Source organism: Cryptotermes secundus, unplaced genomic scaffold (genome assembly GCF_002891405.2).
Source record: "Cryptotermes secundus unplaced genomic scaffold, Csec_1.0 scaffold967, whole genome shotgun sequence".
Lineage (NCBI taxonomy): Eukaryota > Metazoa > Arthropoda > Insecta > Blattodea > Kalotermitidae > Cryptotermes > Cryptotermes secundus.
This window is the reverse complement of record NW_019731236.1, coordinates 286,213-310,168: the sequence shown is the minus strand read 5'-3', so window position 1 is coordinate 310,168 and position 23,956 is coordinate 286,213. Positions and strand designations below refer to the sequence as shown.

Sequence of the window (23,956 nt, the reverse complement as noted above, 5' to 3'; positions counted from 1 at the left end):
TATTCCTTAGTGCGACTACAGACACAAGCTCAATTAAGTTACGTCGTTCGTCCATCAGCAACAGTTGTAAGCCTAAAAATTAACAGGTAAAATTGTCCTTGTGCTTAATTTATTGAGCACCACGACATTAAGAAGTGTGGAGGAATGGAGTTATAGCTGCACTCTTCTTGACCTCAGCACTAGGTGTGGATGAGCGGTCACTTTGACGTCCTTGCAGCTTTACCCCAGGGGACAGGGTCCCCGGTACCATTGAGTAGAAGGCTGGGTGGGCTCCAAGATGATCATAACGTTGTGGAATTGATGAAGTCTCTAGCCCATGCCGGTAATTGAACCGAAGCCGTCCAGCCCGCACCCCAACGATATAGCAACTGAAGCCGTAGGCTTATGTGTTTTGTTAAATAACAATCAGGAAAATATACTACGCTGTTGAAACAGAAATAATACTGTTACAGTTTACAGTGATAACGATAACATACGGCCGGCGAGATGTCGGAAATCCTAGCGCCATCTGTAGGGTAATTTCAAGAACGAAAAACTAAAACAATGAAGATTACAGGTGTTTCAGGAAGCTGTGACGAAGGTGTACCGAGACACCCACTGACCATAAAATTATTCTTAATCTACTGAAAATATTTCCTTTTAATTCTTTTCATATAAAATGGACAATTTTCTAGAAATTCTATCGATAATGAAAGAAAAAAGTTATTTGTATGTACAGTACTCGATATGAATTCTATCTATAAACAAAATATCCCACAAATCCAACATCAGTATTATGTACCAGAGAAAGTTCCATAAGGCAAGTCATTGAATAATTTCTCAGGTCTAAATTTAAGACCCCAGAGACAGGTTCATTAAATTGTCATGCTCTAGGTAAGCATGGAGAGAACTGCAAAGCGGACAGCAAGCAAGACAGAGCACTTGAATATTACTAGCGAAGCATGGGAAGACACCACGAGCACGGTGGCTTTTCATGCACGAAGCTAACAAACCTGTTTCCTCAAATTAATATTGGTTGTCTGTAAGAAAGGAAATCAAGCAGATTAATTATCATGGCCCGTTACATTCAACTTATGTTCTTCTCGTATTATAATTATGATATTTTGTGGTTTTACTGAAACTTAAATTGTTGTTTGAAGAAGCCTCCAAATTTGTTACAGATCATAATAATAGACGTATCAGGTTACCTATGAGAGAAAAAAAGATCTACTGACACTTCTATGATAGTGGTTCATAATACTACGGGATTCAAATCAATTGTCAAGTGCAAAGCAACGAAAAGTTACACCTGAAGAAAATATTTATTTATTGTTTATTAAATGAAGTTGTCAATGTCTCCACATTTTATAACGCCGAATAGTAAAGTAATAGGTGAATAATGAACTGGAAGAAACATGGAAGGAAATGATCTTGGCCTAGTTAGATGTACTGTCCAGACATCTGGCTTGAGAGACCGAGGTAAGGTGTATCTTGGTAACGCGACAGTAAATAATCGGTTCCAGATTTGATAACTCAATTTATTTTATAATTTCCACGACGTAACTACAATTCGTTATTACACTAACACATCAACTATTGGACTGCCTTGAACGAGGTCTTCGTGACGAATTTTCCTGACGAATCTTCTCGACGAATCGTCTACAGCAGTGTTCACTGCTCCCTATATAGGCTCGGCACGGACCACTCACAGAAAATACATCGCTGCTTAGCAACGGATATCATGTATTCTTGTTAGGCGTGCCAAAAACGGACGCCCTGTATTGTTGGATGCTCGTTGGCTGGAATATGTTTCCTAGAAACGGCCCAATCTGTCACAATATACTCGTAAATCACTCAGGACAGTCGGCGTCCCGATCTTTCGAATATGCGTGAAACGCGTTGCCACTTAGGCCAGATCGCTCGGTGAAAAACATTATTATAGGAGCAAACATTATAATCACCATTTAGCTTACTGTTAATCGAAAATGCGGATGCATCAAAGGTTATAAAACTTTACGTTATTATTTCAACAGATATCAACAAATCATATAGTTATGTGAGGAACATGCAAACATGTTTTAACAATGTACTTTGACCTAATCAAGCTGAAGTATGCTACGGGAAAGACTGCTTCAGATTGTATTTCGAATAAAATAACAATTTTCAGTCAACTGCCTGAGATTTTTGTCCACTCCTGTGCACGGGAAATATCTGACACGGTAGGTTCACGTTAATTTTCGCTTAGCTAATTGGTTTACTCCAATGAGCTGAACCCTTCTTAAGAAGTTAAAAATTGCTCAGATTTTCGAAATATTCTCATAATTTTACTTAACCCGAAAGTGCATTACCGTGTTCTCTGTCCTGAGCCAAATGAATCCAGCCCACAACATTCTTATTTAAAGTATCATTAGTGTCTTTGCTGTCAATCGTACTAAAACGTTTCTAAGTTCTGGCTATTGGAAGAAATTANCCGACCTGAGAGAGGGTTAGCGAGGACTTATCTCCGGATAAGCCCTATCCAGGTCACGAAGAATAATACAGCAAATTAGCTTATAGAATCAAACGCAATTCTGATTGCTAATATTATGTAAATAAAAAAAAAAGTTCTGGCTATGAAGTCAATAAGGTCTTGCATATTAAGTAATTTGATGCTGTGAATCTTGCTTAGAAGTCATTATCGTTATCTTGTCATCAAGGCAAAGAAAACAAACAGAGATATCAATTTCAAATGAAATTATCGTATGTCACGCCAACACACTTCTCAGCCATAATATTTTGTTTCCAGCTGGAACTGAAACCTTTTTATTAACTTCTTTCTATTTTAGTATTGGTTTTCAAGCACCTGTTTCTGAAATGTACTCCACTTTCACGACCTACACTTTTACTTTACCCAGCCAAAAATTACGTTAAATAAAAATTCGCAGATTCCAATATTCAATATTGCACTTGTTTGCTTTCATAAAATAATAAATAGTAGGATCATGGGAGGGGGCACGCGGTATCGTAGTTGGTTGAGGAACTGTGCCACAAGCCTAAAGGTCGCGTGTTCGATTCCCGATGAGGTAACTGGATTTTTCAATTGACCTAATCCTTCCAGCAGCACTATGATCCTGGAGTCGACTCAACCTCTAACAGAAATAAGTACCAGGAATCTTCCTGTGGATAAAGGGTATCCGGGGCGTAAGGCTGACAACCTCACCGCCATCTGTGAGCCGTTTGTATAGAAATTGTCCGGATTAAAAATATATTAACAGGTAGAAGTGGGAGTAGATGTAAGTATTGTATCAAATTAGATTTTCGGAGAATATACTGTGAAGGAGAAGACTGTGCTTATATAACTCAGGATAGACCCAAGTCGCAGGCTGTTGTGAACACAGTAATAAACCTTCGGGTTCCATAAAGACGGAGAATTTCTTGATTAGCTAGACTAACAGTTCAAAAGAAGTAGGCCTATTTCATTCCATGGAGTTAGTTCAATTACTGTAAAGAGCTCCAAAAGCACTTTAATTAGGAAGTCAACGTAACGGCAGAGCAAAAGCATTCGCCCGAGCTATTAATTATTCATTGAGGATCCATGGTAGTTTCTTGTTAATTCAGGATCCGTGGTATTTTGCTACCAGATCCTACAATGGAAATATAGTTGCCACTGATTCGGCCACTTAAGGGATTTAAAAGATTTATGATACATATAGTAATGTGATTAATGGAATTCGGTAAAGAAGATCTCCTATATCGAATGAAATTTCATAGCTGGTCACTTTCCAATACAGAAATATTGTGAAAATGGAGACAACATTCTCCTTCGAAACTCCAGTAAATATATGCTAGAATACAGGACACCCTAAATATGGAAGCTGTAACATTACTCAGAAATGTCGGTAAACATTTACTTGACTTCACGACGTCACGTCCCAGAGTCCACGTCGTGGGAACCTCAAATAATCTGCATGTATTTGGGCTCAGTCAGAACTGGGATTCTAACCCTACAGTCCTTTAAAAAGAACATCGGAGCCCGTGCAAACACGCTGTACCACTGTCATCGCGGACATGTTGACACGAGAAACTGAGGCGATGGAAGTTTTGTGGTAACAGAAGAAAGGAAATTATACAGGGTAATTAAAAAAGAATGAACCGATTTCATGACGCATTGCTTCAGTTCTCAAGCATCATCATATAATGAGTCAGTGACCATTTGAAAGAGGAGTCATCTAAGTTGTGAATGGCTGCCACAGGGGCGCTGAAGTGGCGTCGTTCTTGCGGCAACGTTCATTTGTTCGTTTACCCTCGGAATGGCGAGTCCTCAGCAAAAGGCGTTCTGCGTTCTCGAGTTCGCGAAAACAAATTCGGTTGTCACGGTGCAGCGTGCTTTTCGAAGGCGATTCGGCATTAATGCGCCCTGTCCTAAGAACATTCGACGGTGGTTTTGACAGTTTCAAGAGAGTGGGTGTCTGTGTAAAGGAAAAAGTCCAGGACGACCACGAGTCTTGGAGGAACAAGTGGCGAGAATCCGTGCTGCGTTTGAGAGGAGCCCGCGGAAGTCAACAAATTGAGGTAGCCGTGAGCTTGCGATCCCTCAATCCACTGTTTGGCGTGTGCTAACAGTACGTCTACATTTGAAACCATATAGACTGCAGCTCGTTCAGGCACTTACCAATGACGACAAAAGGAAGCGGATGGAATTTTGCGATTCGATGCTGGAGATGATGGAAGACGAAACCTTCATTTCACGTTTAATTTTTAGTGATGAAGCGACTTTTCACTTGAGCGGCACAGTCAATCGTCACAATGTGCGTATTTGGGGAACAGAGCACCCACATGAAACAGTTGAGCACGAAAGAGATTCCCCTAAGGTGAACGTCTTCTGTGCTGTGTCTCAGGACAAGGTTTATGGTCCCTTTTTCTTTGAAGGAAACACCGTTACAGGACAAACCTATCTCGATATGCTCCAAAACTGGCTCTTCACTTCACTGCAAGCAGATTCGCATGACTTCATTTTTCAACAAGATGGAGCACCGCCCCATTGGCACCTGATGGTCCGAGCTTTTTTAAATGAAAAAGTGCCCCAGCGATGGATTGGTCGGAAGGGGGCCCAAGACCTTGCTCTTTGTGCTTGGCCTGCGAGATCCCCAGACCTCACCGTGTGTGACTTCTTCTTGTGTGGATATGTAAAAGATCACGTTTATGTTCCACCGCTACCCACTAACCTCGATGACCTTAAACATCGAATAAAAACAGCGATTAAGTCAGTGCAGCGTGATATGCTGATAGGTGCCTGGAGGAATTCTCTTATCTCATTGATGTTGCCCGTGCTGCAGGTGGTGGCCACATTGAACACTTGTAAGACAGGAAATAAAAGTTTATTGTGAGTAGAATACTTGTGACTTGGCTGGAGTTTTGTATTGCTTTCCTTTAATAAAATATTGTGTAATAAAATCGGTTCATTCTTTTTGAATAACCCTTTTTAAGCCAGCAAGCGATTAATACTGTGACATGACGCCTGCAAATCGGAATAGTGGAGGCAGAGCGGGAGTCCACTGCTAACCAACGGCTCCTCATACACACATTCCCGCTGCAACTAACAGATACAGAATAATAAATTGGTGAGTAACGGTTCGGTAAGCACGTTTCGTGGCAACGGAGAAACAGAATAGCACGAACTGTTCGAGGTGGTGATCTATATTCGGGTCGCTTGAAAGTTAATTCAGTTAAGGATAGTTTAATTATTCAGCACTCGTAAGGGAGGTCAATGATTCAGAAGGGAGTTCTGTAGTTCAGTTGAGTGTTCATCTGTGGACAACGGAAGCTGAAGAAGTGACCGTTTCGTAAATCAGAACCAAGTCGGTGACAGTGGAAGAGAAGACAATCGTAGTCCAATAAGGAATGGAGCGAGTAATTGTTTGCAAGATGTTATTGTTGCGACTTATACTAGAAGTGCCAGCACATCCAATCATCCTACCCAGAACCCGTTATATTCGTCTCGCAAACCCACATACGTGAAGTATATAATTACACAGCACGGTTTTGGTCTATTATCTTACAAGACGGTCTGATATTTCAGAGTTCTCCTAAGCTAAAACCATAGAAGTTGAGGGGAGGTTCAACGAAGGTGGGAAGACCAAAGCAAAGTCAGAGGAAGCTACTAGGGGTCAATTATTACGGAATTGTTAAGGAGTTTCCGTAGATGTGAGACATCAGGTCCTCATGGCGGTAACCATGAAGAATGCCTTCTGGAATGTGAAGTCTGGTAGAATTTTACTCACATTTCGGGGAACGTAGTGCCTCTGTCTTCAGGATCGAAGGATGACGCACATGATGCAGTATTTTCCGCCGAAACATGCGCAAAAATATCGGACATTCCTACATGGAGTCATATACCAGAAGACAATACCCTGCACAGCCTTTACACTTTCCTTGGAGGATGATCGAAGGGAAGTGGGAGGCAGTGGTAAGGTAGTCATGGAAGAATTCTTAGAATTACTGAACAAGAAGTTCTGGGAAGAATGGATTGCTTATGTTTTCACAGGGCACGGAACTAATAGAAAAAAGACGTCTCCAATATTTATTTTTTGGAGTGTGTATTCGTTGTCGCGGTAAAGTGTTTACCAAGCCGTTGGCTAGCAAAGGGGATTCACATATGAACATACAGAATTGTGGGACGGGTTTACGAGCCCAGGTGCCGTGGCGCACATACAAAGTTTCCATAAAGTTTGGCTCAACCATTTAAAAGTTAATAGGAGGGAATAAATAGATACAGACAGCAGGGTCATCCCATAATCTTACTTTTATTTTTTCAAAATAAGGAAAGTAGGCTAAAGATTATTCTTTAGTTTTCGTGATGTAAAATTAAGGAATTGTTGCTAGATTATCTAACTGAAACGGAGGACGAGGAATGCTATAATCACGTGATTTGGACGGATATTCAATGCAGCATTTGGGATGACGTAAAATGAAACTAAAATGGTGAAGCGTCACGCTCAGAGTGAAAGCTGACGGGAAGCGGAAATACGACAACTGAAGTACATTTAATTCAAACGCAATTTATATGGTAACTGACATCCATTCACACATCAACATCAACGACTGAAAATTCATTTGCATTGTTACAACATAAAAGATAATTATGTATTATCTGGCGCGAATAGAAATCTGATTAGATTCCAACATGTGGCTGAATTCAAAAGAAACAATATAATGCCAGTCAACCAACAGGGATACCAACCCCTCTGTCGCTTTCAAACAGTTGAAACATCCTCTAATTCCACATTTTCTTGGGTCATGCTTCAATATACAGTAGAACTTGGCTATAACGTCATCAAAGGGACCTAAAAATAGTGTCGTTATAAACGAATGTCGTTGTAACCGAAATGGGCACTTCCACAGTAGCCTTATGTTAGTCACGTAAAAATCTACCAAAAACCGAGTTAAAATGTTGCATTTTTTTAGTGAAATACGTAGTTAAGTACAGACTAACGTAACATTAACGTGGAATTGCCCAAATGTGTAATATCAAAGACATATTACAGCGCTTTTCACTGACAGTACACACCGCACTAATACTGTATATTAAAGGTAGGCCTACTCACCAAATTACAGTAGATTACATCAACTGTTGTGCCTTACTGTACGTAGATACGAGTACAGTAATCAGTTATCTTCATCTGTTTCCTGTTACTTGCCCAATACACACTTTCTAAATTACGTTCAGTGTCCATATCAGAGAAATTCAGGAATGAAAATGACGTTACATACGAGGTTGATGCATTTGTGCATGTCGTACTAATCAAGGTATAAAAACAGTTGCTTTATGAGGAATTAGTTCGTACCATTGAATATTTGACGCAACAGACAAGGTGTCGCAGAAACCGATGTTGCTATAACCAAGTTTTACTGTATTCTCTTCTATGACGAAGGTCGAGTTTTCTTCGCTGAAACAAGTCGGCAATAACGATTTTACTGAGATGAGAAGGGATGATTTGTGGAGAAGAAGTTGTTTGTTTCAGATACTGAAGTAATGAAGGGGTGGGTGTGCTGAAAGCAGTATTCCCATCGCAATAACCTACACTAAGGAGTGTGTCAGTTCCGGTCCCACTGGCCTGAAGTTGTGTTCCAGCCATTTTGTTTTTGTATATCAGCATTTGTTAGCTGCACTGCTATCTTCCCGGCGTCCCGAATCTTCTTTGAGTTAAGCTTTATATCATATTCATTTATTTTAATTTAAAATTCTAACTTCTGCTTGATGCTTTTTGTTTCATACTCTGTATGCAATAAACGATCGCATTAATGCAATAAGCTTGCAATTTTAAGTGATTTGTTTTTTCAGCGCCCACGCTCTACAACCATAATGACACAGACATTTTTCTTAAATAAATAAGACCGCATTATAGCATAAAGTTTAATGCGAATAAAGTGACTTTCTTCTCCACTGTAATTTATTCAAGACAGCCAATTTACAGTTACTTATACAGATTTATACTTTAATCAACTATGAAGCAGTTACACTGACATATTATTTTAATAACTCTTACTTTCCTTGCAATATGCTTATGTTTCAAATTTAAATTTAATTTACGGCTCCCTTGCCTACAAAGAGAATTATATTTTATCTAGATTTTCCCCAAAATACCTTCTCTCAAATCTCTGCACTCTACATAAATTAGATAAACCAGTTTTAATACACACTACAACGTTTTCGCATACAACGTAGCTGCAGTACTTGGTATATGTAAATTTAGAAAACAAAATTCCTTACTTTCTCATAAAATTCTAAACTAATTGTCCCTTCTGAAGATACCTTATATCGGAAGCAACTGAAAGTACTGATTTGTTTCAGTATCGTACGTAAATGTGTATCTTGTTTCCAGTTCTTTCCATCACTCTCGAAGGTTATAATTTTATTTTTATTTCTTATTGTCTTCAGCATGGAAAAAATTTCACATATGATGTACTCATAATATTCTTCTAGCCTGAAGTTTGGGGGCGGAAGCTTTCTCCGAAACATTGGTACACCCACCTACAAAATTACAGGGCGATACATCTCATTAGACCGAAATTTTAATGTTGTATCAGTGTTTTTACTTGCATATTTCGTCATTTATGTACTTAATTATTTCCTCATTTGCGTACTATGTGTATTTACTTTCCACTTTAGCGGCCTCCGTAGTCTAGACGTTCCCACCTCATGACTCGTAGTACGCGGGTTCAAATACCCGGCGGAGGTCGTCGAATTTTTAAGAGCGGAAAATTCAGGGAACAAGTCCTCCGGGAGGGACTTTAAGCCGTGGGTCCCGTGTTGTAGCTTTACGTCAAGTAAAAGAACCTCATATCTCCAAAGGAGGTCACTGAGTCAAATTTACGGACGTTTCCCGCCCATCAGCAGTCTCCAATACCTCTGGTAGATGGGGGAAGCATTATAGATACCTCTCAGCTAGAAGAGTCGGTCTCGTTGGCTGGGCGGGACTGATGGTAAGCACCAGTACCGGTAGGATATAGAGACTGGTAGAAATCATAGAGGGAAGCACAATGGACCAATACAGGTCTCAGTGCATGGGGAAACCCACCCTCTCCAATAACTAACTAACTACTTTCCAGTTTACCTACGTGTTTATTTGCCTTATTCCGTCCTTTGTTTTGCGAATTATCTGATAGCTTTAGCACTCTAAAGGAAAGTGGAGGGAACGTGACTAGCTAAGCACCGGAAAGTAGCTTGTCCAGTGTAAATGGTATCTCCTACTGATTTATAGTCAGATAGGTTGTGCCTCTATGGTCTAGTGGTTAGAGTTCCCGGCTACAGATCCAGAGGTCCCGGGTTCAATTCCTGGGACTACCAAATTTTTTAAAAGTGGAGGGTCTGGAACGGGGCTCTGCCTCGTGAGGATAATTCAGGAGCTATTTCAAGGAAATAGTGGCTCCGGTCTAGAAAACCGAATTTAACGGTCTTGAGGATCCGTTGCGCTGACCACGTGACAGCAACTATCCGCAAAAGTTGGCACTAACTTCTCCGACAAGCGGCGGTCGCTCGGTCGGTATACTTCTCTTGCGGAATACAGGCTACGGAGTTTGTTTTTGTCTGTTTATGTTTGATAGTTAAAAGTCGTATATTTTGAAATAACAAGGAGAAATTTATAGTGGCCACTTACATTTCTACGCTTTAGGGAATGTCTCAGAAAACCAGACGGTAAATGCCGAAAGATTCTTATTGCAGTATCTATAAACAGTTAATAAAATACTGGCCGTTGTCTCAGCGAATTACGTGAGCCCACCGCACTATGTAGGCACCGTAGTTATAAACTGTTGACACGCCTGTAACAAATCACCTTTACTGAGGTCAAGTTGCAATCTTTCGTCTGTTATCGTAGTCGTATAAAAACAGTAAGCTTACGCTCAAGCGCCATATCTTCACAGAGATATTAGGTTTTCGGACTTTATCCACTCTTTGTTGATACTATGACCAGTATTTCACTGATGACGACGTATCGATTTACATCAGTATCCGAACATGACGTAATGCACTATGTCGTTATATGTTGATGACGTAACTTCAAAGCATGTTTCAATAGAAGTACACCACTGGTCCCGCCCCACAAGTCTTACGGCAGCCATGATTATGCTATACTTCACCGAACTGAAGGCGAGGCAATTACCAAGCCTGCCTGCGTGAAACTTAACTGTGCAAGCTGAAGACATGATTTTCGGATGATTCTACCGTCATAATTGATATACTGAAAGTGAATATTTGTCTAAATGAACAGTAGAGCTGTCAAAATCAACAACTTCTACACGTCACTTGCCTCTCCGTCTTTCAGGAACAGAACACGGCTAATTATGGAAAATTAACAAACAAAAAATAGAAGGATAATCTGTTACGCACACCGAAAAGACGATCTGTCAGGTAGTGTCTCTACTGTGGTTGTTTGGTTGAATCACAGAATAAGTCTGAACATGTACTTCTTAAAATTCTCACGCGTCTGTATTTCTGCCTTTGCACGTTCTAGGGAGTAGGCACTCTTTAAGTTCCTAAAGCATACCAACAAAGTGGCGAGACAGAAAATTCGATAACTCATGATTCAATAAAATAGAGGGGGAAATCTATAATCTTTGACGTTACCGTACACTTAAAAATCAGGAACGCTGAGTTTACACTGATCTAACTGCACGAATCTTTCCAATTGGAAAAATAAATTAAAGTTACTTTGGTCCCATACAAACTGAAGTTACATTATTACATAGTGCACTAACCTTCCATCCTGTCTTCAGGGTCTTCTTGGCGTTCTTGGCGGTGTCTTTCAGATGGGTACGATGGAGTTTCACAATCATCTTTTGATTCACAGCAAATAATTCTTTCATATTTGTTCAATGACTGAACTAAAGACTTCATATTCACTGTAACATCTGGGTGACACGATGACGGATCGTATTCAATAATAACCAATTGCAGCACTAAATTTAACGGCTATTATCTGCCGTTTGGAACCTATTTCAATGTTATTACACATGGCACGTTTTTAAAAAACATCTGAATCGGTATCATTAAAATATAGCTCTTCAATTATAAGTGTTAGGAATCTGAACAAGATTCCTTCAAGCACATATATTTATGTACCAATATGTACAATGAGTTGTCAGTTTACCGCGCAATTACTAAACACACAACACTGATCTAAATGACTTCGCCCAACTTCAGACTATCAGCATATGAGCCAAGCCCATTCTTTCAACTGATAAATACAGAGCCATAACTGTTTAACAGGCATCGCAATATTAAGGCCCGAGTAAATACGACTGGGATACAGGAACATGGAGCACCGCTACCAATAGAAAGCATACGCGTATAGAGCGCTGGCCGACAAGCGACTAATCATAACCTGATCTAACTGTCCGTTCATGTTGCGAGATCATATCCACCAGCACAGTGACTGCTTAAATACTACTGACGTAGGTACACTGTTACCGCTGTTAACCATCTTGGAGTCATGTTGCTTTATCGCTATTTAAGTCACTCCTCAGCCCATAACGGTAACAGAGACAGTAGAAATGGGTGTTATGCTACTATTCTTTTATCTAGGTCGAAACACTCCCCAACCCGCCTATGTCCTCAACACGCAAACACCCTTTATAATCTACGCAAACATGGGTTAAAAAAGGGCGTGACTTGCAGTAATTCTTGGAATTATGCATTTGACTAATGTGGAATATTGATTTTCCTTTTTGTAAAATGCAAGTACAGCAAACAGTTCCGGCACGAAATAGGTCATGTGATTTGACGAAGAAGAATGAGTAGCATGCAAGTCTTAACGGAAATGTAACCGAACGGAAACACATCTCCCTGCCATCTCCGTCTTCTTCTTCTTCATCTTCTTCTTCTTCTTCCACTGATTAAGAACTCCGACATGTTCGATGCAGAAATAATTTTGAAATTTTGAAATTTTGAACCCTTAAACATTTTGTAGGAGTCACTGGACGCGGAATTAGATCGCCGTAAGGCCTTTACAACACACGATAACACAACACTGAAAACGCTGATAGGCACCGAGAGGGATTCGAACTCGCTGCCTTAGTGTTAGACAGACCCAATGCAGCACCTCAGACTGTGCATCGCTGTGAATATTTTTAAAATGCTTGAGCCAACAGCATTTCTCCTTGGATATAGGTGAGGACATCGCAAGGCCTTTTTACTAACGCAGATAATGTACAGTAAAGTTGTCCTTGTGCTTAACTAATTAAGCACTATGCCACGAAGGCATATGGGGGAGTGGATGTATAGATCCACATTTTCTTGACTATGGCACTAGTCGGAGGTGAGCGATCAGTTTCACGCCCCGTCCGCTTTACCCCCTCGGAAAGAGCCCCCGGCACCCATTCGATAAGAGGTTGGGTGGACCCCAGAGCCGGTCTGGACGACTTGAGGAAAATTCTTGACCCTACCGGAAATCGAACTCCGACCCCTCAGTCGTCCAGCCCGTAACCCGTCGCTGTACCGACTGAGCTATCCCGGCTTAATAAGGAAAAATGTGAAAGAGAACCCATACACCGTAGGGGTACTACGTGTGAAGGAGTGGGTTCAAAGGCGTTGGGTCATTGTGTCTGTATTAAATTCAATTCAGTTCAATTCAATTATATTCAATATCCATATCACAAGTGTTAAATACACGTATGAGCTTCAGTGAAACTCAGGTTAAAACAGCAAATCGCTACAAAAGGATATGATATAAACCAGGAGCAACATGCAAGGCTGCACAGGAGGCTGCCACTGACGCCCTAAACCAAGGTTTCGGAAGGATAAAAGCATTCTTGGGGCTCAGCATTAGGAATATGAAAGATCATATTTTTAGAATCACGTTAACTCTGTGCGGTATAAGACACGAAATATTTTCTCTTCAACATTGGGATCGTGGATTCAAATCCTACTCAACGCATGGCTGTATATACGTATATCCACTTTTTTTTGTGTGTGTTTGTGTTGCCCTATGTAGGCAGCGGCCTTGCGACAGCTGACCCCATCCAAGGAGTCCTACTGACTGTCCTCAAGATTCATAATTTCAGATTAATTCTGAATGGAAACGGGCCGGAATGCCTAATAAATAAAGAAGAATTATATAAAATATTTTTATTTATATAGATTAGGTAAGATTGTGATGCCTTGTGCCATTAAGGGCTGTACTGAACGGGAATGTAACTTAGAATCTAAATTGAAATGGAAATCCTGAACCATGGTTCAACATTGCTTTGGTTTCTAAGCGGTAACGTCAGAACTTCCATTTTGCAAGTTTATTTTGTCACATTTACCATTTTGATTAACTCATACTCTTTATGTGACGTCACAGACTTCCTAATGGCGCTGACGCACAGCGGGACCTCAAGCCGGCAACGCAATTCTCATGCTCAATAAAACGTCTGCATTACAACCGATGTTCACGCCGCAGGGCTTTGACTTCTGTAGAAATGAGGCTTTATCAGGATAACACACGTATTGCAAAAAATACAAAAGGGAAACATAGATAAGCTTATTATTACGATATACAACTTACACTGAATCATTCTTTGGGGACGTTACAGCGGCGACTTTGAAGTGCAGTGTGACGCCGTGTAGTATGGTAGAAATTTGTCGACGTTCTGGAGAAACGTACAGCCTCAAAGCAGTCGGTAAACTTCTACCAGACCACACGGCGTGACATCCCAGAATACAGCAATCTTCATTCTTTGATGTAGTGTATCACTCATTCAGTCATGGAGCTGAGCCCTTCTTGAGAAGCCGTCAATTGTGCAGCTACTCAAGAACTGAATCACCGTGTTCATAAGAGCCATCCATTTGTCACCATTCTGATCCAGAACGATCCAGTCTATACCGTCCCAATCTCTCTCTCTAAAATCCATTTTAATACTGTCCACCCACCTACGTCTTGGTCTTCCTAGTGGTCTCCTTCCTTCTAGCTTTCCCACCAATATTCCATATGCATTCAACTTCTCCCCCATTCATACTAGTGTGTGTAGTGTATATTTAACAAGATACAAAAATAAATAATTTCTCTCTTTTCACTGTTGATCAGCTTTTAAAAACGAAGACATGCGATCCTATGTAGCACAATATACGTTGATCCTGTGAACATCAGAATGGAACTTCTATTGCACACAGGTTGGCACACGTTGTAACTGCCTCCGCGGTCTCTGTTGCCGATGTTTGCCCCCAAGGAGGAAGGACTCAACGCTGATACTTGGATCTCTTTTCAATAAGAAGTGGGTAAAGATGGACCACATCGCTAAACGAAAGTCCGGGCAGAGGTGATGTTTCCTGTCATTCCACGATTAAGATTACTTCAAACGTGTGTTTACTATCACATTCATGCTATTATGAGAAGAATCAAAGTAGTAATAGGTCTCTGCATTTGTTTAGGCATGTTGCAAAGAAGCTTTCAGCAGAAGTAGAAATCCTCTTCTAATCTATGTTTCAGCACAGTGTTACAAAATTAGTAAAATTAAGTATTACACTAAATAACAATAGATACAACTTCACATGCCACTAACTAATACTTAAAAACCACTACATTATTCGACCTCAGAGATTACCAACAATTAGTACATAGCTACTCGTAAAAACCGAAACGCCGGTTCACACAAGATCTACACGGCACCACATTCCAGAAGACAGCACTCTTCATAGTTCAGCCTAGTTTAGTTAGTTTACTGAGTCGAGTTTCATTACTAGCATAGAACCGTGTCCATATAACACCAGGTTTTTGTGCTACACAGGTTCAATGCATACGAACATACAAACTACAGTACATACAACTACTGACACTGTTTACATCAGTTCAGTTACTACAACTGTCACTACTGGCCATTGTTATTTCTATTCTCAATCCATTTTCACATTTTACATTTTTGCTTCCATCTAACCTCACGGGGGATGATATTGTGACGAATATGACCATTGTTAGGAAACGGTTCAGTAATAAACCATTGCTAGATAACGTTCTGTAAATAGATTCCCCAGGTTACGCAGTCAGCAATGGGGCCTCCGTTGCTAGGAGGTTTCCGTGGCAACGAATATTAAAGAACACACATTTCCGTGACAACGGGAGAATAAGAACTGACTGCTCTAGGTGGTGACCTATATTCTGGTCGCCTTTAGTTACAAGGGAATGTGTCCAGCGATTCTTCGTTCGACATTCGTCACAGTGGAAGAGAAGGCACCCGTAGTCCAGTAAGGAATGGAGCTAGTCTTAGACAGACACTGATTGTGGGCTGGTATAGTTGACTGTAATTATAATAGAATCGCCAATAAATACAGTCATCTAATCCAGAACCTACTATTATTAGTCACGTAAACCCCTCATACCTGACAATATTATGATAATGATATGTTACTTTAGAGTACTCCTATTAGTGATGTGTAGTGACGTGAAGGAAAGTGATCCAGCATGAAGAAAATCACGATGTTTTCGTCATGAAAATATTAATGTCTGAGTGGGANTCTACGACACGGGACCCACGGCTTAAAGTCCCTCCCGGAGGACTTGTTCCCTGAATTCTTCCGCCCTTAAAAATTCCACGACCTCCGCCGGGTTTGAACCCGCGTACCTTGAGTCATGAGGTGGGAACGCTACCCCTAGATTACGGAGGCCGATTACAGGAGAAGTAGGTTTCTGAACATAAGATTTTCCTCCACACGGATAAAGTGTGAGAAAACAAAAATAGAAAATTAATGCAGCATTAATTCAATCCAGTACTTTCGAAACCCTTTATGTTCCGCGTTACTTTAAGCTTATTTACTGCAGAAAGAAAATCTCAACACATAGTAATCAACATTGAACCAAAATAACATGAAATATACAATAGAGCAAGTAAATATAAAATTCGTATGAACTACAGAACACTTCCAGACTTCATCCCGACATCAAGGTGACGTCACTTACCTGATCTTTGTCTTCCTGAGAGCGTGGCCAGAGGGTCGCCGAGAGATGAATTTCCCCAAGGTATTCAGACTTTGCGGGATCACACAGGGTCAGAGTTATATCGGAAGATCTGCAATTGAGGCGTGATAAAATACTACAGTGTTAATAATTTGAAACAATCGAACAAAACAAGAAGAAACAAATACAATTTTTACAGAAGCACACCAATTTGGAGCCATGTGTAATTCGACCTGGAATTCAGTGTTTCCTACATTCTTGGAGATTATGTATTCTTGAAAATATATATTCACTTCTGAGATAGTGTACCAACAGTCGCGACACTATGCTCATAAAAAATGCTGTTATTCACAATAAATAATTATAAAAGGCATAAATATCGCGTTGTATAAATCCATAAAGTTGAATGTTCATGATTTATTTTATCCGTCTTCTAGTGCATACATCTATCCCCTCTTCTCACTCGCACTACATGTTTCGGCACAAAAGTGCTCTGTGTTGCGTCTTGCTCCTGTGACTGCGTATGTTATATCACACTATATATCACTAGTTTGTCGTGGATTGGATCAGCACTGAAGATGGCACTTTTGTGCCGAAACATGTAGTGCGAGTGAGAAGAGGGGATAGATGTATGCACTAGAAGACGGATAAAATAAATCATGGACTTAAATCAGTGCAACAGGACGCTAAAATATAACATAAGTTGAATGTTGCTAAAGTAAATCTACTTTAAGACCCTGCACTTTATAAAATCCTGTTACCTAGTTTACTGTCGACAAACCCAATCAACAGTAGAGATGCTAATATATAGAGAATCATAAATTACGTTTCTAAAAGAGATAACCAGCCGCGGTGATACCTCACTGCAGAGAAATGTATCACATATCTTGCGGCATGCCGGTGTGCGGCCTACCTAAATCTTGCTGTTGACAAAGCGACTCAATTGAAAAGGCACTCTACTGCACAGAATAACGAATTTTGCTGTCGAGGAAACTCAACAGTAGATCTGTTATCCTTCTTGTGTTCCACATGTATTCTGCCGGCGCGTTTTCTTCATCGAAAAATGCAGAGTGGTACTAGTTGACTTGTTTCTGGTACCACTCTCTTCATCTGAGTCTCGTTCACTTGCCCGATGTGATTTCAACAGGTCTGAAGTCTCGGTGTATTTAACGCTGTCTATGCCCCTTTCGTGGAAACATAGCACATATCTATACTGTAGCCTATATAAACCTTCCGAGATTGAGTTTCTTCTAAACAACATACATTCATTTTGTACCTCATAGGAAACACACTACAACTCAGCTACAAAGACCGAACGGTCTAATGCTCTTTAGGGCAAAAACCGCTGTTTATTGTAAGAACCATATGAAACATACAAATACATTCTGTGGGCAGAACACAGAGTTTCAATGTGTTCAAGCGGCTGGTATCAACTGGGTTTCAAAGGGTGTATACGCTTGCAAGACGCATGGCATAGTAAAGGAATACTGCTTCTATTAAAAATTGATCCTGTCTCTGTCCTCAAGGGCAATCAATTACAAACATAATTTCTGTGTGACAGACACTGCACGCACGTATGGCAGCGCAAATGCAACAAAACACGCAATCTCTCACTTAACTGTCAGGTGACCCATGACGGAACAGAGAGTGTGAAGTAGGTGTAGGCTTTAGGGTTTAATGAAATGCGCTTCTTCTTCTTCATCATCATCGTCGTCGTCGTCATGTTGTTAGGGAACTTCGAGATGCACGCTCATTTATACAGGGGGGGGGGGTATTTCTTCGTCAATTACTACAAAGTAAATTACAACTAAAACTGAGAAAAGTAAAATTTATCAAACTGGTGAAGTTTCAGCTTACTCTGAATATTTGTATGTCCGTTTTGAAGGATGGGTGTTCAGATATTCTCTCGTGTTGGAAAACTTCATCTACCTACAGTTAACTTATTTTTGCGGGGACGGGATTGGAGTGGTGTCCTCTCACTTCTGGTACTGTTAGTATTCCAGCCCATTTCCTTCAGAGCCAATCCTCAGATCGCTCTATAAACTGCTTGGAAGCACTCTGAACTTTTACTTAGCGCTTCAATATGCCTCGGTTCTTTTCCAATGAATTTGTTGTTTCGGCCATTCATGTCCTCCACTCACTTTCACGTGCCACTGCTAAGGCAGCTTCCCGAACCATTTACGTTCTCATCTTCAGCATCGCGTGTCCGGTCTTTTGACCTGCTCCATTCCCATTATTTATTGACAATCTGTTAAGTCTTCAGATACCGGATGCACCCCAATTTAGAGCAAATATTTTCCATTTGCGCTCAGGTCATTGCACAGAAAGTTATTTGCTCACTCACTCACACACTAATTTAGGTAAATCAGCTAAATTAACTAATCAGCCGATAATATACGCAAAGATTACGCCGCATAGTGTGGTAGAAAAGTATCACGTTTCGGGTGAATTTGCTGCCTCCACATTCAGAGCAGAACATGCTTCCTTATAACCTCGGTCCGTCATTCTTCATTATACATGAAAAGTGCCTCGATGTTTTATATATATATACACACACTGAAGTGCCAGAAGTCATGGGATAGGTACCTAGTATCGTGTAGGACCCCCTCTAGCCCGGCGAAGTGCAGCAACTCGACGTGGCATCGATTCCATAAGTGGACGAAAGACCTCTGGAGAGATGTTGAGCCATCCCGTCTGGATAGCCGCCCACAGCTCCCTGGTATTTATAGGTGCAGGATTTTAGGTGCGAATGGACCTCTCCACCACGTCCCATAAATGCTCGATTGGGTTCATGTCGGGCGAACGTGGTGGCCACACCATTCGTCGGAACTCTCCAGAATGCTCCTCGAACTGATTCTGGACAACTCCGGTCCGATGACACGGTGCATTGTCCTGCTGGAATATCCCATCGTTGTGGGGGTACATGAAGTCCATGAAGGGCTGCAAATGGTCACCAAGCAGTGTAACGTGGCGGTCACCGGTCAATGACGTGTTTCGGTGGCCGAGCGAACATAACTCATGCCATGTGAACACACCCCACATCAGTATGGAACCACCACCAGCTTGCACGGTGCTTTTTTGACAACTGGCAACTATATTGTGGAATGTAGAGCCGTTGCTAAGTAACGACGCGAAATAAGCAGCCATAAAACACTCGTTGATAGGTAATTGCTCTGTAAACAACGATCGTTGCTAGATAATGGCCGAAACAGGCAAGCATGCAGCAAAAGAAGAGTTGTTGGGGCGGTGTTTCCTGTGCGGTCCGTGCCGACGATATAACAAGGGCCAGCTGCCATTAGAAGGGAGTCTAAAGAAAGCAGTGAGAAGAGTAGGAGGTTAATGTGAGATGGCCGTCAGCCTGGGAGTCAGTGAGTGGAAAGGAATGAGTTCGTTGGTGAGTGAATGAGTTAGAGGACTGTTGCTGTTTAGTCCTTGTGAGCTGCTGCTGTTAGAAGCTGGTATCTAAGGCACGGGTACAGTTCGGGAATCCTAATGAAAGTGGAATGTCTGCGCTGAAAGCCGTTCTCAGAAAACTGGTGAAGACTCAGGAGGCTTAGAAGAGTTAAGTGTCTGCTGCAGTGAACTACAGAGTGTGTGAATTAGCGACAGTGCTGTAGTTACTTGTAGTTATGATCTGTAAGCGTTCAGTTAATCCAATTACTAATCCAAACCTGTCTATAGTCACTCACACACGTGACAATATACAGGACTACTATCAATGATTCATTCGTTTTTAAAACTCTATAGTATCCAAAGCAATATACGTATAAATATGATTGATATATAAAAAGAACTATAAGCTCACCAAGTTTTCTTCACACTCTACAAATGTTCTATGTATGCCCCCTGGGTCACACGACACACGTCCAGGCGGTAGTCGAGCTCGTTCCACACATTTTGCAGCTTCATCCTGTCAGTGGTCATCACTGTAGCATCGATGCGTTCCTTCAGCTCTACTAGTTGGGGTACGTAAACACGATCCTTAATGTACCCCCAGAGGAAGAAGTCACAAGGCGTTAGATCAGGTGATCTGGGGGGCCAAGTGAACAGAGCTACGTCATCCTCACCAACACGCCCAATCCAGCGATGCCGAAGTTCATTGTTTAGGTAGCGACGAACATTGCCGATACCATCGTAAAATGCTTTGTTTACATGGCGGTTGTTTTCCGTACTCTCTTTTGAATGCGCGTTGCCCTGCTATAACAAACGAAAAATCTTTTCTTGCTTTGTCGCCATTTTGTAAAGGCACTGAATGCGTACGGCCAACTGGTGCACATAATACAAACTTAGTGAGTTTACGGTTATTTTTATATATGAATCATATTTATACATATATTACTTTGGAAAATATAGCGTCTTAAAAATGAATGAATCATTTATAGTATCCCTGTATATACACGACCAATGCTGTTTTATCACATTATTTCCTGAAAATGACGAGACAGCAGTTCTTTGAAACGTTTACCTTATGCTCTGGATTGATAAGCCTAGTAGCCCGGAAAGATCTATAAATTTAGTGCCCGTAAAAGTTCCCTATCTTATATTCATTTTGCAGCCTTGTGGGTTACGATACTGTTTAGTCTTGTATATGGGTATATGTTACGAAAGAATACTTTGCCTCCAGCAGATGGATTCTTTCTGCAAGTGTTCTAAACGAAGAATTCCGATGGAATGAACAATATTCTTACGGTAAAATTTTAATGAACTCCTAAGAGATCATTTAATTACATAATCTCTTGCGATCAACTGTTATAAATATTTATTATTCAAGATTTTTTGACCATTTAAGATGAAATAAGAGGGAGCACCATTTTTCTTGAAAATAACTGGAATTCTAGTTTGAAGTTAAGTATAATCAAATACTTGGTGTTCCAGTGCTTCCCGATAAACCCAGCTGTCATCAAGTTGCTGAAGGTAGGCAAGAAAACCGTCCATACTGGATTCCAAAATAATCTTATGGGTGTCTAGACATTTTAATTTTCCAGTTTTATTAAAAAACAGCACAATCATGAAGTCCTAGTAAGCATAGTAATTGTAAAAAGGTAACAAAATATTCGAATTGTACTCACTTGCCAAGCTCCAACTTGGTGAGGTCCAGGAAAGCGGAGCCCATGAAGTCGTCCTGCAGCACCCAGTCGTAATCAAACACCTGGAAAACGAACAGATGTTCAGAGGATCAGAAGGGGCAGCAGAACCAGAAGCCACACGCTCTCCTTGAGTTATGCTCTGAGATGCAGCTGGAAAGGAAACCAAAGAAAGGAAAGGAAAGAAAGTTGGCTGTCAAGTCTTTATGTATCCCTAAAAGTAATGTATGTATCTTGAAGACAAACATTCCCTGTCACGTGACCGTTTCTTTATGGTAAGATATTTTTGCGTTTGAGTTTACCTTCACGTCACATTCAGCTTATTGTGAGCCGATGCGGACAGAAAATATATGTTCGTGTCAGGCTCATCAGTTCTAGGGAGCCAATACAGTGCGATCATCAAACAGCTTCCCGCATAACTTTCAGCCGCGTGCGTCCGCTTCTTCCTCCTGGGCGACTGAGCGATTAGCGGTAAGCTCTCAGATGATCGCAGTATACAAATCCACTTTGGTCAGTATATAAGAAATATGTGATATTTTCAAGTTATGGCACTCAGCTTGTGGGTTCAGTGGTAAGTGGTGCCAGCTTTCAACGTCGAGTGGGACACATTGGCTCTTAAGTCCTAAGTTATTTTCCTTAGCCTTCACAGGTGAATAGCAGAACAGTAGCTAGCCCATTGTTACCAGTACATCATACAAAACAATCGTTTCCTTCAACAACAACAATTCCTGTAGCTGGAAAATCATCAATTAATATTCCACGAACCAACCATTTACATCACGGTTCGTACCTTAATATGGACTGGCATGAAAGGGTCTTCAATGGGTAACGTAAAACTTTCATCCCATATTGGATTCAGGTCCCTGTAGATGGTCTTAGACTTGTACAGCAGCTGACCGCCCACTTTGAATTTTACGTATGGGTCGCTTGTACCTGGAACAGAATAAAACAGCCACATACAGCCGTATTTGGGCTACCGTGCGTTTCTCGGCTTTACCTCTGCTTCTCTGCGCTAAGAGAGATGGAAAGACTTATTGATACTTAAATATACCAAAGACTTTTCTCCACCTTTATGACGTAGCTGTATTTCTGCATTTAAATTCAGTTCCGATACTATAATTCAATTCAATTCTGTATTATTTATGTGCTGAGCCAACAGCCGAAAGGCCAATTACAGACATAGCACAGTGTAGATAAAAGTGGTTACATACTGGACAATCACAAGATAAAGTCAGAGACTAATTAAAGGTAGGCACTGGAGGAAAAACACATTCATACATATAAGGACACAAACATAATAATAATAATTTCATTATCACAGATCTAAGTTGCTACTGACAATTGAGAAATGTAAGGAATAGATATTTAGAAACAATAATAATAATAATAGTCCTTGGAATGAAATCCTTAACTGGAATAGCAAAGCCAATGTCAATAAAACAGGCCGTGATGCCCCCCAGGGTTGTGAGACATTTTCTAAAGAATTGACTCACAGATGGCGGTGAGATTGTTGGCTTTACTTTAACTTTTAACTTTACTCCCAGGATGATGAAGAAAACCGCAAACGAAGAAGAGAACATTATACGTCTGCGGTTCGTATTCTAGAGTAACCACTTTCGGATTTTGAGCTTCGAACATTATAAATGTGTACTTTCATGATTATCTGCAGTCCTTCCAACTGAATCAGTATTTTCAAACTGCAGCTTAATTTCAAAGTTTCGTCGTTTAGTTACCCCCTCGTTGGTGTCTCCACCTTATCGTGGTGAGGGGGTTTGAGTAGGCCAAGGACCCTGAGAGCTATAACAGCGGTAGCGTAGCTACTGGCAGGGCCTCCCTTGCTGGACAGGTCAAAGGGTAGGCATCAGACGAAGAGACACACCAAAAACCAAAACCTAATGCCGGAAGCAGCGTCATCAGCAGCGACTTGAAGCACAGAGCAAATGATGCTCGAGGTGGTTCAAGTTCGTATAGCAACAGGCGTGACCAGAGTGGTTTGAACGGCTGCTGTACTGCGATGTGGAAAGCAAATGGAAAAACTACCATATTATCACTTTTCCTGGATAGTCTCTTTCCAAAAACAGAGATACCATGTATGCGAGATGTTTCCTCTGGAAGCAAAACAATCCGGAAGTAAACTACACCCCCAATCGGATCTCCAGGGGGAGTGTTTCTAGAGGAAATGTCATGCAGGCGTTACAACAAGAAAAAGTGCGAAGATCAGAAGGAACATCATGGCTACAAGATTGGAACATGGAATGTAAGGACCTTGAATCAAGCAGGCAAATTGGAGAATTTGAAAATGGAAATGCAGAAGAATGAGGTGTCTGTTCTAGGTGACAGCGAAGTGCGGTGGAAAGGACAAGGTGAAATAAGAAGTGGTGATTATACAGTGTATTATTCCGGAGGTGAACGGGCTGACAGAGGTGTGGCAATAGTGGTGCATAAAAGTGTAGTGAGGAGTGTTGTTAAGGAGATTGTTTGTAATGA

General features: G+C 40.9%; 1 protein-coding gene across 2 annotated transcripts in view; it reads right to left on the bottom strand.

The window, feature by feature from the left end:
- The window catches only part of LOC111866625 (multiple C2 and transmembrane domain-containing protein), a 227,876-nt gene that overhangs the window by 54,684 nt on the left and 149,236 nt on the right, over positions 1-23,956 (bottom strand). Inside the window, exons 6-9 of one of the 2 annotated variants that reach the window (XM_023855754.2) lie at positions 22,260-22,402; positions 21,455-21,534; positions 16,389-16,497; positions 993-1,019 (exon numbers count right to left, since the gene is read on the bottom strand). In XM_023855754.2, the coding sequence (XP_023711522.2) occupies positions 993-1,019; positions 16,389-16,497; positions 21,455-21,534; positions 22,260-22,402 (359 nt within the window). The remainder of the gene's footprint in view (positions 1-992; positions 1,020-16,388; positions 16,498-21,454; positions 21,535-22,259; positions 22,403-23,956) is intronic. The other variant, XM_033752355.1, reaches the window with a different exon arrangement.